The sequence below is a fragment of the Cololabis saira genome, chromosome 14, assembly GCF_033807715.1.
Source record: "Cololabis saira isolate AMF1-May2022 chromosome 14, fColSai1.1, whole genome shotgun sequence".
NCBI classification, from domain to species: domain Eukaryota; kingdom Metazoa; phylum Chordata; class Actinopteri; order Beloniformes; family Belonidae; genus Cololabis; species Cololabis saira.
The window spans coordinates 36,587,072-36,602,029 of NC_084600.1; the positions used below are offsets into that span (position 1 = coordinate 36,587,072).

A 14,958-nucleotide genomic window follows, 5' to 3' on the forward strand; every position below is an offset into this window, starting at 1 on the left:
GACTCACTTTTGGACTCAACCTCTGTGGGTCAGTCGAGGAAGTGCAACAAAACTTAGTTCCACATGATTTTCAATGCGGGCAGCGCGGTGGCTTGGTGGTTAGCACTGCTGCCTCACAGCAAGAAGGTTCCTGGGCGCGGGTCTTTCTGTGTTGAGGTCGCATGTTCTCCCCATGCTTGCGTGGGTTTCCTGAAGTACTCCGGCTTCCTCCCACAGTCCAAAAACATGCATGCTAGGTGAACTGACCAACCTACCAGTGAAACTACTGATGGAAATTAGCCTGGTGCTTCCACAGCGTGGCATGGCGCAGGGTCTGTACCTACTTTTAGTAGCAAGCTAAAGACTCAGCGCTTTAAAGATCTAGTTATGTTCTCTGCTCATCAGGATGATTTATCTAGCTCTTTGCATGACTCAGCACTGAGAAAACTGCATGCACTTATGCAAAAATGATATTATGACGGTGAATTTTAAGATCTAGTTTTTCTGTAAAAAAAAGGGACTGTTGTGTTGGGTGGGAAGGGAAAATAAAGCACCTGGGTCCCACTGGACTCTCAGCAGTCTGACCAGCACTGATCCAGCTGGACCCTCCTATGGGATTTCTTGCTTGTGTTGTTCTCGATGTAAGCAATGTAAGTCGCTTTGGATAAAAGTGTCTGCTAAATGACAGTAGTAGTAGTAGTAGTAGTAGTAGTAGTAGTAGTAGTAGTAGTAGTAGTAGTAGTACTACTAGTAGTAGTACTACTACTACTACTAGTAGTAGTAATACTACTACTACTAGTAGTAGTAGTAGTAGTAGTAGTAGTAGTAGCCACTTGGCTGCTGTCTCATTTACATGTCAATACCTATCGATATATGTTGTCCAATTCTCAAAAATAAATAAATAATACCACACATACCAGAAGTGATCAGTTGTGTTTTATCTTGGCTACAGCAATGATGCAATGGACAGCCTAGACAAAAGTACTGCAATAGTGTTGATAAAGTGAATTCAGATCTCTTTAGTGGCTGTGGACCTCTGGACTAGTGACTAGGGGTGCTTTTGCTCACAGCCACAAACTATGGTAACCTGGTCTTGGACCAAAATACATGCTTGATCTGTTAGTTCCCTATGAAGCTCCCTGAGGTCGGTTTGTTGTGAGGCAGCGTTCAGTTATTCTGCTCCTCACCGGTGGAACAAACTTCCTGTAGACCTGAGGTCTGCTCCAACTGTAGATCCTTTAAATCAGGCCTAAAAACATTACTGTTTACTGAAGCTTTTCATTATTTTACCTCTTTTCTTATCCTTTTATTTCATTTGTCTTGTCACTTTTAATGTTGATATAAAGCACTTTGAATTATCTCGTGTTGAATTTGCTATACAAATAAACTTGCCTTGCCTTAAATTAAATACTTACCTGCTGTACTCTACTGGCCTTACTTTTTAACAACTTGTGCTTTTCATTATTTTGAATGAATGAATGAATGAATGAATGAATGAATGAATGAATGAATGAATGAATGAATGAATACCTTTATTGTCCCCGTAGGGAGATTCGGTTTGTCAGCCAGCAAGTAGATTAGTTGGTAATAAAAACAGTTTAAGAGAATAAAAGTCCAGTACATGTGCAAGAGCAAGTACAAGTAGTGTGCAAAAAGTGCAAGTGTGCAAAAACACAAGTCCTCAGATCCCACTCTGTTTTACCTCTTTTCTTATCCTTGTATTTCATTTTATTTGTTATTTACTGTTTAATTGTGTCTTGGCGCTTTTAATGTTGATGCACTTTGAATTACCTTGTGCTGAATTGTGCCTTAGAAATAAACCTGCCTCGCTTCTCTTTAAATGATCCCCTCCACGTGATGACGCACCGCCGTCTACGTGGGAGCACGCACGCTCCAAAAACCTTATGGCTCGGTCCATCCTCTTAATGTTGGGATTACACATCTGCCATTTATTAGCGATGGCGCTTTTACCCGGGGAGGCGGCATCTTTCCTGCAGAGCCCGGCAGGCCGAGCGGCCGCGGCTTGAGCCCCATCCCTCCCCTCCTCCTGCAGCAGCAGCGCTCCCGCCGGGGGCTGGCCGTGGCCGGCCGCCGCATGCAGGATGCTGCGGCTCCGAACGGCTCTGACGGCCGCAGGTCCCCGTCCCTCAGCCCGTCCCTCAGCCCTTCCCTCGGTGCGTCCCTCAGCCCGTCCCTCGGTGCGTCCCTCAGCCCTCGCCCCGCCGCCGCCACCGCCCGGGTCCGCCGCTTCATCCAGGAGCGGCGGGCGCTGCCGCTGCCCCGGGTGATGGTGGTGTTCTCGGCTGCGGGGGACGCGGACGGCCCGGGGGACGGCGGCTCTGGCTCCGACCTGCGGGAGGCGTCCCCGACCCCTCCCCGAGCCCTGGCACACCCCTTCAGCACACCCCCCCTGAACGCCCAGAAACAAGAGGTAGGTGCTTTATGGTTTATTATGGTTTATTTCTCCTCACACTCCCCAGCAAACGCAATGAGGCGACTCCTGCTTGGGCACCTCCCATTCACAATGCCTTCGCTGATTTATGGTCCCGCGTTACATCGACGCAGACCCTACATATTCTAGTTGAATTATTGAAATAAGTTAACTTTTACACCATATTCTAGTTGAATTATTGAAATAAATTAACTTTTACACCATATTCTAGTTGAATTATTTAAATAAATTAACTTTTACACCATATTCTTCACCTGTAGGCTATATTACATCTGGGCTGATATGGACATACGTATACCACATGAAAAATGTAAATTACACTATAGCAGCATATGCCGAACAATACTTGTATACGACTGATTTAGTGTGACCAAAACTAGAAAGAAGTGCTACGAATTTTTACAGAGCTCTCTTCTACTGTTTACAACCGGGGCAGCCATCTCGGAATGTGAACTCGGGGGTGGTGAAGACTCTCCCACTTTCCCAGTGGGAAATCCCACTTCGAGGGGCGTTCCAGTTGAAAATTCCGAATGGGAACTGGGAAATCCCCATTTCCGAGGACAAATGGAACGCGGCATAATCCTCACGGGATGAATGGTTTTAATCTGTATTTGAGGAAACTACATGGTGTAGTAGGTGTGGTCCTGCTCAAGGTTTCTTCCCTCTTAAAGGGGAGTTTTTCCTTGCCCCAGTTTGGTTTAGGGCTTTTTATTTTTTATTTAACCTTTTATTTAACCAGGAAAACCCCATTGATATTAAAAACCTCTTTTCCAAGGTAGACCTGGCCAAGATAGGCAGCAGCAATTACAACACATAGTTATAAATGACACAAAACACACCAACAGATAAAATACAATTAAAATAAAATTAAAAAGCAAGCAAATCACAAAAAACAGGTACATGTAATGGAGTCGGCCTCAAGTATTTTCAATTTAGATTTAACATTTCTCAGAGAAATTAACTCTGTTAGCCTCCAGTCATTTTGTAATATGTTCTTTTCTCCCACTAGGGGAGTTTTTACCTGCCATTTATGTAATAATTGCTCGGGGGTTTATGTTCTGGGTCTCTGGAAAGCGTCTAGAGACAACACATCTGTTGTATTAGACGCTATACAAATAAAATTGAATTGAATTGTAGTAGTAAAGCCTGAATGATGGTTCTGCGTTAAATCGACGCAGAACTTACGCCGTAGGGTACGGCGTAGGCTCTGCGTTGTTGTAACGCGGGACCATAAATCAGGCTTAATAGTACACGCCTTGGTTGGTTGAGCTGCTGAGCCCTGCAGAGATTGGCTGACAGCTGTCACGTGACTTGTAGGTAATCTTATTTACACAGCCTGGTCCTGCAAAAACTCCTTAGGGGTGTAAAAACGTCAGGTTTTAGTATTCAAAGAAATGTTACCGCCTGCCTGGGGTCACGAGAGTTGCAGAGATCCAACATAAAAGTTGAAATTTCTTTAGTATTTGTCTTTTAAATAGTCACAGATGTCCTTAGAATCAGAATCAGAATCAGAAAGGGGGTTTATTGCCAAGTTTGTTAACACACACAAGGAATTTGTTGTGGTGATTGGTGCAATACAGTAAAAATAAAAATAAAAATAAAAATATAAAAGCAAACCAATATATGGAGATAAATGTTGAATCAACCAATATACAAAACTGTGGACTGAGTATTAAGCCAGTGATCTATAAATACAGTTATTATCAATATTTAGTGTTAAAAAATCCAGAAAATGGGAAAAATAAATATGGTTAATTTCTAATTTATCAAATGAACAAATAAAAATACACCAAGACTGGTGAGCCTGGGGCAGTTTTAGACGAAAAGACAATACAGCTGTACAATTGTTGCCTGGTAAATTTCTGTCGCTATCTTAATTAATTATTCAACTAATCTTTTAAATTATTCAGTTTTTTCTTGTTTCTGAATGCTTAAATGTTTTTATTTGTTTGTTTTTATTTTGAGGATATATATATATATATAACATTTAATTCAGTGATTGCAATAAGAAAACACAGCACAACCAGAAACCAACTATTATTATTTAACAGCATCAACTAAAACTAAACATGTACCATAAATAGCAGAATTTGATAAAAATGCAGTCATTTACATCTAAAGTTCACTCATCAAAAGAATCAGCCATACCAACATTATTCAAAATAATTAAATTTACTAAACAGTTGCCATTCTCTGGTCAGAGCAAGAGGTCATCAGTGAAGCTTACTGGTTATGCTGGGGTTGTTGATTTCACACTTTCTATGTTTCGTAACTTTTATTACTTGTGCTCAAATTCAAACTTGTCACTTAGCTGTTTTATATTTGTCATTGGAAAGTTTCCAGAGGTCATCTCCCTGAACGTTGGGGGCACGTACTTCACCACTCGCCTGTCCACTTTGCAGCGATACGAGGACACCATGCTGGCTGCCATGTTCAGCGGCCGTCATCACATCCCGCGGGATGCTGAGGGCCGTTATTTCATCGATCGAGATGGAACGTATTTTGGGTGAGCGGCACTCTGCATGAGGCTCTTAAATATGAGCATTGTACCTTGACAGGTATCCATGAATTTCTTATTCAGTGAAACTAATCGAATTCTTCTTTCAACACTGATTTATACATCTGTTTATATGCTGCTGCTTCTTTTTATTTGCTGATTATTGGCTGACAGACATGCTGATTTATCAGAGGTAGGATCAATATCAGAGCCTTTCTCGCTACAATGACACCATGGCCATTAGTTTCATACTGTGTCATTCTGCCTCATGGAAGAGCAAAGATTTGTGACTGCAAAAGTAGGCCTGTGTTGAAAAAATCGATTTTCCGATTCTAAATCGATTCTCATATTAATTCCTAAAAATCGATTCTTATGTCTAAAGATCGATTTTTTTTTTTATTTTTTATTTTTCCCCCCCATCATTTTTGCCAGGTGAACTTTAATCCCAGTAGTCGGACACACAGTTTGTCATGACACTTCTGAAAAATGCCAGGTGTTTCATGACAATATGTGTGCGTGGTGACAGAATAAATTAGATAAGCTAAAATGATTTGTTTACTGCATGAACTGTTGCAATTTCTTTCTTTTTTGCACTTTAAATGGATATTGAAAGGCCTGTTTGAGTTATTTATTTCTTAGTTATTTCACAATAATTATTGTGAAATTATTATTTCACTAGTTATTTTACAGTCATATAATTCAGGCAACAGCTCAAAAAACATTTTAAATAACACTAAGCCAAATCAATATCGAATCGAATCATGATAATCGATTCTGAATAGTAAGAATCGGAATCGAATGGATTCTTAACATTTGAATCGATACCCAGCCCTATGCAAAAGTGCACCTTATGAAGATGCTCACGAAAGTAAGGCCTTGAATTATCAGTTTCTAATCGAGGAATGCAGACACAAAGATTGGCAGGCGTGGATGGAGAAGCTTTCCTGCCAAATCAGTATGGGAGCTGCTGTCAGCTTTAGGTCTGAAAGGAGCAAAAAAGCTGCTGCTCGGAGAACGGGTTAGGAGGCAGTAAGCGCTTTATGTTGGACATGGCGCAAGAGAGAGGAGGAAAGCTGGAGGACAGGAACAGATGGGCAGTGAATTAGCCGACCCACCAACCAGACAGTGAAGTGCTTAACAGTGAAAACACCAAAGGAAGGTTTGGCACCTCAACACTTCTACTTCGGGCCAAAAGCTACGCTTAGCCGAAGAAAGCGCCGAACTGGACTATTTCTCAATATGATGGTGATCAGTTTTGTTAATTGTTGTGAACTTGATGTTCGCCATCAAGATCCATCTCTCTCCAGGTAAAATAAATCATATTTAGATAAGAAGATATGTTTTAAATTTACATAGAACTGTAGGACAATAAAAAGAGATGGTGTGTCTGTAAATGTAGATCATTATCTCAGTTTTTAAAGAAAACTCATCTTTATTGCAGCTTGATTTTTTGCTACTGTGCAACATATATTAAGGACTAGGTAGTAAATACCACATTCTGCCCCCGAGATGGCAACAACTCAAGAGAAGGTAGAAATGATCCTCATTATCACATGGAGAAGTTTTTAGTAACACAGTGGCATCTTCAGCAGCTCAACATGGACGCGGATGTAATTTCATGTTGTTTAAATGGTATTCACACTTGTCCAAAACGATGAGGAATTAAATGTTTCACTTTGCAAAATGCTGCATTATAAGTTAAGAAGCAGTGGTCTTCTCAGATATTATGCTGTATGTACCTGTCAATTACTGCCACAACTAAGGTTGATGGGAATGCTGGTAGTTGTGAAGCTCTGCAGGGGTGCCATTAGGGCTGGGCGATATGGACCAAAAGTCATATCTCGATATTTTCTAGCTAAATGGCGATACTCGATATATATATCGATATTTTTTCTGTGCCATAATTGGGGTTTCCCCCAAAGCATTAAAGCATAGCATCTCTGTTAGCTTCATTTTTTTCAGAGGCAAACCCTTAAAAAAACAGTCAGTTTTAATACAAAGCCTCGTGCCAAATGTCACACAGGTACCTTTATTAACAGAGCTCTGCACAATATCTAAATGTATAAAACAAATAAAATAAAAATAAACTGCCTGCATATATAGAATAAAAATGCTTCTTGAATAAAATAAAACAAATATCCCTTTCCTGCATAACAATTAAATTAAAATACACTATGCAATTAATACAATGTAGACAGTAACAGGCAGACTTTTCCACTGAGGTTGACAGTTAGCAAATAACAAAACATTCGTGCAAATCTCAAATAAAACATTCAAGTCAATTTGTCACAAAATAAGCTATATCAAAATCATAAAAAAAGATAAAATTTAAATCGATATAAACGATATTGTCTCGTACCATATCGCGTTTGAAAATATATCGGCGCCCCAGGCCAACCGGGGCGCCAGATGGGGTGGGGAGGATCCGGCTGGAATAACGTGATCCTTCCACGCGCTACGTCCGGCCGGAGAAATCCCACCCTGTCTGGTGAAAAGATGCGGCCTGCTCACTCCTCAGGTTAAGGAGGAGACCTGAGCTCAGTGCAGGGCCCTCCCGGGGTTGGTAGAGGGGAGAAATGCCCAGGACTGGAGCTTAGGTAGGAGCACTGGGTGATAAAATGGGGAAAAAACTGGGATAAAAATATTTAAAAAAAATAAAGATGACACAAGTATTTATTAAAGGCTGCAGTCACAGTTTATCCCAAAGGACAAAACCCATAAGTTTTGAGTTTTGCTTAATTTTATTAACAGAAACAAACCAAGCCAGAAGCTTTAGTCTCACGATGGCGCTAGTTGGCAAGTGAATGGATTTGCAAAGCCATTAGGTTTCATCCGCTGGGGATGAGGAATGCACAAAAATACATTTCACTATGGGCCAAAGTGTACCAGGAGTGCTATCCCCAAAGCTACTCGAGCAGATTGTCTACACAGGAAGTTTCTTTAAATATGGATGTGATAACAAGCAGAATAGATGTGTGACTTATGCAAGAGGAAGGTTAGTTCCTGGTTGTGCCTGTATTAGGGGGTATAATTAAAGATTTAAAAACGGGTAGCTTGAAGAATAAGAGATGGGACATAAAGTGCGTAGTCGTATAAAGTAATAAAATTCAGTATTTCTGGCTTTCCACATGTGCAGATGCAGAGAGCCACCCTTTTCATTTGGGATGGTTTTATCTAACCAGGCATGATTCAGGGCCCGGCGTTCTGCTCAAACACAAATCATCTTGCTTGTTGGGGTTGTTTTGTGCAATGCAGCAAGATTTTCTTCAAGATCTTTGTGTGTTTTTATCATAGTAGTATCCCGTTATCTTCACAAGTTTTTCGGCCTCTTCTGCAGAGAAGCAATAGCTGCGTGGAAAAAAAAAAAACGATTTTTGAGCCACTAGCTCTCCCTGAACAACAATCCAGAAATATGCAGAGTCTGATTTACAGCTCTGTAAAGATAATGGATATAAAAACACGCCGCGTATGTGCAGTGAGAGGGGAGGAAAATGCTACTCAAGCACCTCCAGGGACACGGAAGGGATGACCGTACAGAAAGTGGATGATCCAGGCACAAAAATAATCCAAAGTAATCATTTCTGGTGACTTAAAAAAAACTGTTTCTGCTCAAAATGCTCATCCCTACAGTAACTCTCCATATAATCAGTGACAGCACCTGTCTGTTTTAGTTCAGGTGTCTGGGACTGGGTGCATTTGTTCCCCGGCCACATTTGGTGAGATTATATAAAGAGATTAAATGAGACAGTTTAAGAACTTGCAGCTTTATTGAACTTTTATCTTCATCAACCTTTTCCCACCAATATTCAGACATTCTGAAAGGTAATGTACGGCCTCTCTTAAGTGTGTTTAGCAGTGTAAGTCATGCTGGATGCCTTCATAAATCACTTTGTTAAATGTTGTGTTGTGATACAGATTTGGTGATGTTTGTATTTATCTTTTAGAGTGAAAGGATATTTGTTTTGGGACAGATGGGTAATGGAGTCTCCTGATGCTGAATATGCTTTATAGACTGAGGGAAAAACAACATCACATTTCAAAAATGCTATTAAGAGATCATTTCAGTGTTTTTATTCTGGACAGAGCTGGGTAGAGTAGCCAAAAATTGTACTCAAGTAAAAGTACTGTTACTTCAGAATAATATGACTCAAGTAGAAGTAAAAAGTAGTCATCCAAATAATTACTTGAGTAAAAGTAAAAAAGTACTTGGTGAAAAAACTACTCAAGTACTGAGTAACTGTTGAGTAACGTCTGATTTATTTTTTTAACACAACCATTCAAACAGACAAAAGTACAAAATAATCATCTTTAGGCAAATTAAATCAATAAAATAAATTAAAATTAATAAAAAAATAAAAATAGCTTAAATTAAAATAATCTTAAAGTAAATTCAAATACTTTAATAATAAAATAACAGAATAAAAAAATAAATTAAGCACAAGTAGCATGAAATATCAAGCCTTTGTACTTTTCTTTTTTAACCAGACAGGACTAGAACAAGCCCATAGAAACTCTGTGTGTGTTTGAGTCTGTGTAAATGTGACAAAACATGCAAAAACAAACATTTCCCCAAAGAATCACCCAGTGATGTCATGAGATTGACGCGTACGCGGATAAAAGGGATAAAAGAAAAGTAACAGCTCAACGTAGCCTAATGTAGCGGAGTAAGAGTAACAGTTTCTTCTTCACAAATCTACTCAAGTAAAAGTAAAAAGTATAGTGATTCAAAACTACTCCTAAAAGTACAACATTTCCCAAAACTTACTCAAGTAAATGTAATGGAGTAAATGTAACTCGTTACTACCCACCTCTGCTTCTGGAAGTAAGTGAAAATGTTTAAAATGACGTCCGACATGACAGTGTTTATCATAATCTAGTTGTTTTAGGGAAGTGGACCCAGATTCAGGATATAAGCCACAACACTATTTACACTTGTTGAAATGTTCAGTGGGACCTAAAACAAGGTTAAAATGTTCCATATGAAAAGGTTATTTCACTTTCCAAGCCGATGTAATGCACTGAGGGGCATGGAGGACATGCATTCCTCTGTTTCTAAGCAAGCTGCATGATGTCTGTACAGGAAACCACAGACAGACATCCTGTTAGATTGGATCTACTTACATGAATTATTTCTGAATGAATATATCCAGTACTCGAGTTGAGGGGGGATGGTATCCCCTCTGAAATAAAAACTGTCAAAATCACCCCCCCTGTAAAACTGCCATCCCCCCTTTCCATCCCTTATGTCATTTCATCAATGAATGTGGTTTTACTGCTTTTTCAACATTTAGAGTCATCACCAGAAAAATAACTTATTTGACAATTTTCACCTGTTTCAAGTAAATTTTCACTTGAAATAAGTAGAAAAATCTGCCAGTGGGACAAGATTTATTTTCTTATTACAAGCAAAAAAATCTTGTTCCACTGGCAGATTTTTCTACTTATTTCAAGTGAAAATCTACTTGAAACAGGTGAAAATTGTTGTTTTTTTCCAGTGATGAGTTTTTTTTTACTAAAATGAGACATTTTAACTAGAAATAAGACAAATATTCTTGTTAAAATTTTGAGTTTTAATTTTAATTTTGAGTGATCCATTTTACTTATCCTGTGAAGGACAGAGTCATATTGATAAGTTCAGAAAAGTGTTTTTATTGTTGTGTTTTGATGTATTTGATGTAAGCCCAGTGGATATTTAAAGCTTACAGAAGGCTGCATTTAACTGCTGCTATGTCATTCCTGCAGTATTTCTGCAGGTGTTTTGGTCAGTGCTCTTATTAATATATTATATTATTTGTAATCAGCACAAATTATCTGTCCCCATATGATAAAATCCACCATCCCCCCTGATTTCTTTTTTTTTTTACAACTCGAGTACTGAATATATCTAATCATACACTCTCAAGTTGTTTTTATGTATACAAGATGCAGGGCTCATCACTCCATACAATACCATAATACCATACAAAATCTTTCCATCCAAAGGGACATCCTGAACTTCTTGCGAGAGGGTGAGCTCCCTCACCGGGACCGGGTGAGAGCGGTGCACAGAGAGGCTCAGTACTACTCCATCGGCCCGCTGCTCGACCGGCTGGAGGACATCCAGCCGCTCACAGGGGAGAAGGTCCGGCAAGCCTTCCTCGACCTCATGCCCTACTACAGAGGTAAAACACAGCAGGACACATCTGCAAAGGAAAGGAAGTGGTTTGTTTTGATCATGTGAAAAAATATATTGGTTAGGTTTTGACTGGATACAAAAGATGACAGGAAGTGAAGAGGAAGTACTGTGTTTCCAGGCAAAGAGGGAACTTTACTTTAAATGTTTCTGCAGGTCTGTTTGAAGATGGGGAACAAACACAGCCTAGATACAACAATTACTTCAACAGATTTCCCCATGAATAATTAAGGCACGAATGTGCGTAAGTGCTACAAAACATGTGCCACGTTCACTTATTTATAGAGCACATATGTTTTTAAATGTGCTACATGAAAATGAATGAAAACATACTTTATGGACCATTGACTAAGGATTAAAATCCAGTCCCACGTGTTAACCAAGAGAACAATGTGATGAGTATAAATAGTTAAATTCCATTGTATGAATCTTTTGGTAAAAGTAGATGATTAGTTAAATTAATTAATGAAAACACAGAGAGGGAGTGGACCATAGTAAGAATTGTTAGACTTTATTAATGCAGCTGAGAAAATGTGATCGCAACTTAAGTAAATAGCATGATATAGCATAATCAAGTTAACATGGAAACAACACATTGAATACATTAAAGGGAAAATTTCAAAATCACTCGCAATCTTGTATAAATCCATAAATGTACTGAATTCCAAGGCCTTGCATTTGATCTACTACTCATTGATTGTTCCCTATTTATCTTACTGTGTGGAATTGTGGGGATCCACCTTTAAAACCACCTTAAATTCAATAATAACATTTCAAAAACGATACGTATCATTAATAAGGCTGATTACTACGCTCACACAGATCCACTTTTTCTAAATTCTCATGTTATTAAATGTTGTGATTTGTTTTATTATAAAATCATGCAAATTATGTTCAGAGCAAAATCAAAAATGCTCCCTGACTCAATACAGAGGTTATTTTCAATTCAGGAAACTCCCTATAATCTTAGAGGTATCTGCAATTTTACTGTCCAAAAGCTAAAAAAGGTATGAAAAGGAGATGTGTCTCCATTACTGGAGTTAAATTCTGGAATGATGCCAACATACATTTAAAAACATGTCATTCTCTTTTGGTTTTTAAGAAAATGGTTTGTAAAGCTATTTTTGAAGCTTATAAGTGCAATTGACTATCTGTAAATGTTTCTTTGCGTTTCTATTGTTTCTTTGCCTTTTGTTGTTTCTTTGCTTTTCTGTTGTTTCTTTGCTTTTCTATTCTCTTTTTGGTTTTCTGGAGGTCGGTAGCCACAAAAAGAAAGTTGATAATAAAACATAGGCTTTTATAAGCAGTTTGCTTCAATCAATGCCTTTTCCGTCATTGTTCAACACATGATTATTGGTTTTGTATGAAATGTTAATGCTGTGCACAATGTTTTTTTTTTTTGGTGTTGCGTTTTGTGTTGTCATGACTGAATAAACTTCATTCATTCATTCATATTAGGGCTGGGCGATATGGACCAAAAGTCATATCTCGATATTTTTTTCTAGCTGAATGGCGATACTCGATATATATCAATATTTTTTCTGTGCCATAATTGCGGTTTCCCCCAAAGCATTATAGCATAGCATCTCTGTTAGCTTCATTTTTTCTGAGGCAAACCCTTAAAAAAAACAGTCAGTTTTAATACAAAGCCTCGTGCCAAATGTCACACAGGTTCCTTTATTAACAGAGGTCTGCACAATATCAAAATGTATAAAACAAATGAAACAAAAATAAACTGCCTGCATATATAGAATAAAAATGCTTCTTGAATAAAATAAAACAAATATCCCTTTCCTGCATAACAATTCAATTAAAATACACTGTGCAATTAATACAATGTAGACAGTAACAGGCAGACTTTTCCACTGAGGTTGACAGTTGTGCAAATAACAAAACATTTGTGCAAATTTCAAATAAAACATTCAAGTCAATTTTTTTTTTTTTTTAAATCGATATAAACGATATTGTCTCGTACCATATCGCATTTGAAAATATATCGATATATATTAAAATCTCGATATATCGCCCAGACCTAATTCATATCTGCATAAATATATAAGAATAAATAAATAAATAAATAAATAAATGTATCTGCTCTCATTTCAGAAAATCTGGAACGCATTATGGAGATTGCCAAACTGAGGGCCATGCAAAAAAAGGCCCGATTTGCAAAGCTGAAGATCTGTGTCTATAAGGAGGAGATGCCCATCACTCCATATGAGCGTCCTCTTTTTAACTCTCTGCGCTTCGAGCGGTCGGACAGCGAGGCCAAGCTGTTTGAGCACCACTGCGAGGTGGACGTTTCTTTTGGGCCGTGGGAGGCGGTGGCGGACGTTTACGACCTGCTGCACTGCATCGTCAGCGACCTGGCGGAGCGAGGCATCGCTGCCGAGCAACAGTGCATTGGCGTCTGCGACAAGCACCTCATCAACCATTACTACTGCAAGAGGCCCATCTACGAGTTCAAGATCACATGGTGGTAAGATTCCAAGGAGAGACGTTCGAGCTGATCGGACCAAAACGCAAATGGAAGGATGTTTTACTAAAACTCTGTCGATATTGTTTTTTTGTATTGAAGTTGCCAATGTTTTATGCTGATGTCTTAAAAATGTGACCCTTTAAATCATTTTGGAAGTATTTTATTTCCTCTAAATGTCTTTTCTGTCTTACCAAAATGAAGCAAAAAATCAGACATTTTTCTGATCCTGTTTCCACTGGCCTCACCGTGATGCCGTCGTGATACCTCATGACTTCCCCGGTGGTTCTGGCCACAGCCATATGTCACGATGAGCAGGTGAAACTTTTAATTTAGAGAAATCCAATCAAGTTGTAACGTTTGTACGCAGGTCCGCCAAGTTACAGGTGGTTTTTTTTTCAGTCTTGTCTCCATGTGTCTGGTTGTGTTCTGCTTCAGCCCACAGAGCCTTTTGTGCATTTGATCAACAGATTCAATTCACTTTGAATCAAAGCATCCATCTTTTGACCATTTAAGATGCCAAGAAACATAGTTTTTCAGTCTCGCTGTTCATCTTTAGCCACAGTACTGCAGATGGCTGTACTACATAAGCTCAACTACTTTTTTTTTTTTCCCCCTCCTCCCCAAGTCCCAGCTATGCAAATACAGCATGAATGAAAAGCAGCTTTTGCAGTTGTGTAATCAAAAATGAAGCTTACCTGTTGTGGCAAACACATAAAATGCACAGCTTTAACGTAGGAGTAAATGGAGATGGACACGCCATGTTTCTATCTGCCCATCACTTCACTTGATCAATATTTCCATCTACGACTGCAGCGTAAGGAGTCTGTTATACAAACCGTATTAATTATTTTCTGCTATTTAAAAACCAACATTACCGCAACTCTTACTACAGTGACGTTGTGTTTGTCTGGGAACCCTGCAGCAGTTTGGTTGAAGACAAGAGACTGCAACTGCTGCTGATTGGGTTATCGTAAGTGGATGACATGACCCAGTATCAAATTGAAATTCCCATCAAGCTAATTTTCCTGTAATATCCCAGGTGTGTTGTTATTCGTTCATTAATATCAGGTTTCTCAGCCTAACCAGTTTCATGTCTTATTACGATTCCAGAGACGGCATAGGAAGTAAATATTTTAAAATGAATTAATATAATATGTAAGTAAACAAAAGTGTATATTTTATCCTAAACTTTTTGTTCAAGATTAACTTTGGCAGAATATATTTTCATGATGCAGCTTCATTAGGAGCGTGTGACTGAAGATTTGATCGTAGTTGGGTGGTATAAATATAATATATATTGTAAGACACTGAATGTCACCAGGAGGAAATGGACAGACTTGTTGAATATGTGCAGAATTGTAATTATTTAGAGTCTTAAA

The 14,958-nt window shown here is 38.7% G+C and overlaps 1 protein-coding gene across 2 annotated transcripts; it reads left to right on the forward strand.

The window, feature by feature from the left end:
* Positions 1 to 2,036: 2,036 nt before the first annotated feature.
* On the forward strand, positions 2,037 to 14,467 carry kctd7 (potassium channel tetramerization domain containing 7). 2 transcript variants are annotated; one of them, XM_061739170.1, is made up of 4 exons: positions 2,037 to 2,410; positions 4,768 to 4,937; positions 10,911 to 11,089; positions 13,207 to 14,467. In XM_061739170.1, exons 1-4 carry the CDS (start codon positions 2,075 to 2,077, stop codon positions 13,581 to 13,583), a joined length of 1,062 nt encoding a protein of 353 aa, XP_061595154.1. In that variant the 5' UTR covers positions 2,037 to 2,074; the 3' UTR covers positions 13,584 to 14,467. The 2 variants fall into 2 exon arrangements, with proteins under 2 accessions (XP_061595154.1, XP_061595155.1); XM_061739171.1 differs by having other exon boundaries at positions 4,834 to 4,937.
* Positions 14,468 to 14,958: the final 491 nt, after the last annotated feature.

Excerpts from the sequence above, each read along its gene's own strand:
- kctd7 (XM_061739170.1), top strand. The coding sequence starts at position 2,075 with ATGCAGGATGCTGCGGCTCCGAACGGCTCTGACGGCCGCAGGTCCCCG. Across the intron at positions 4,938-10,910 it reads CGAGATGGAACGTATTTTGG|GGACATCCTGAACTTCTTGC; the intron begins GTGAGCGGCACT and ends TTCCATCCAAAG. Across the intron at positions 11,090-13,206 it reads CCTCATGCCCTACTACAGAG|AAAATCTGGAACGCATTATG; the intron begins GTAAAACACAGC and ends CTCTCATTTCAG.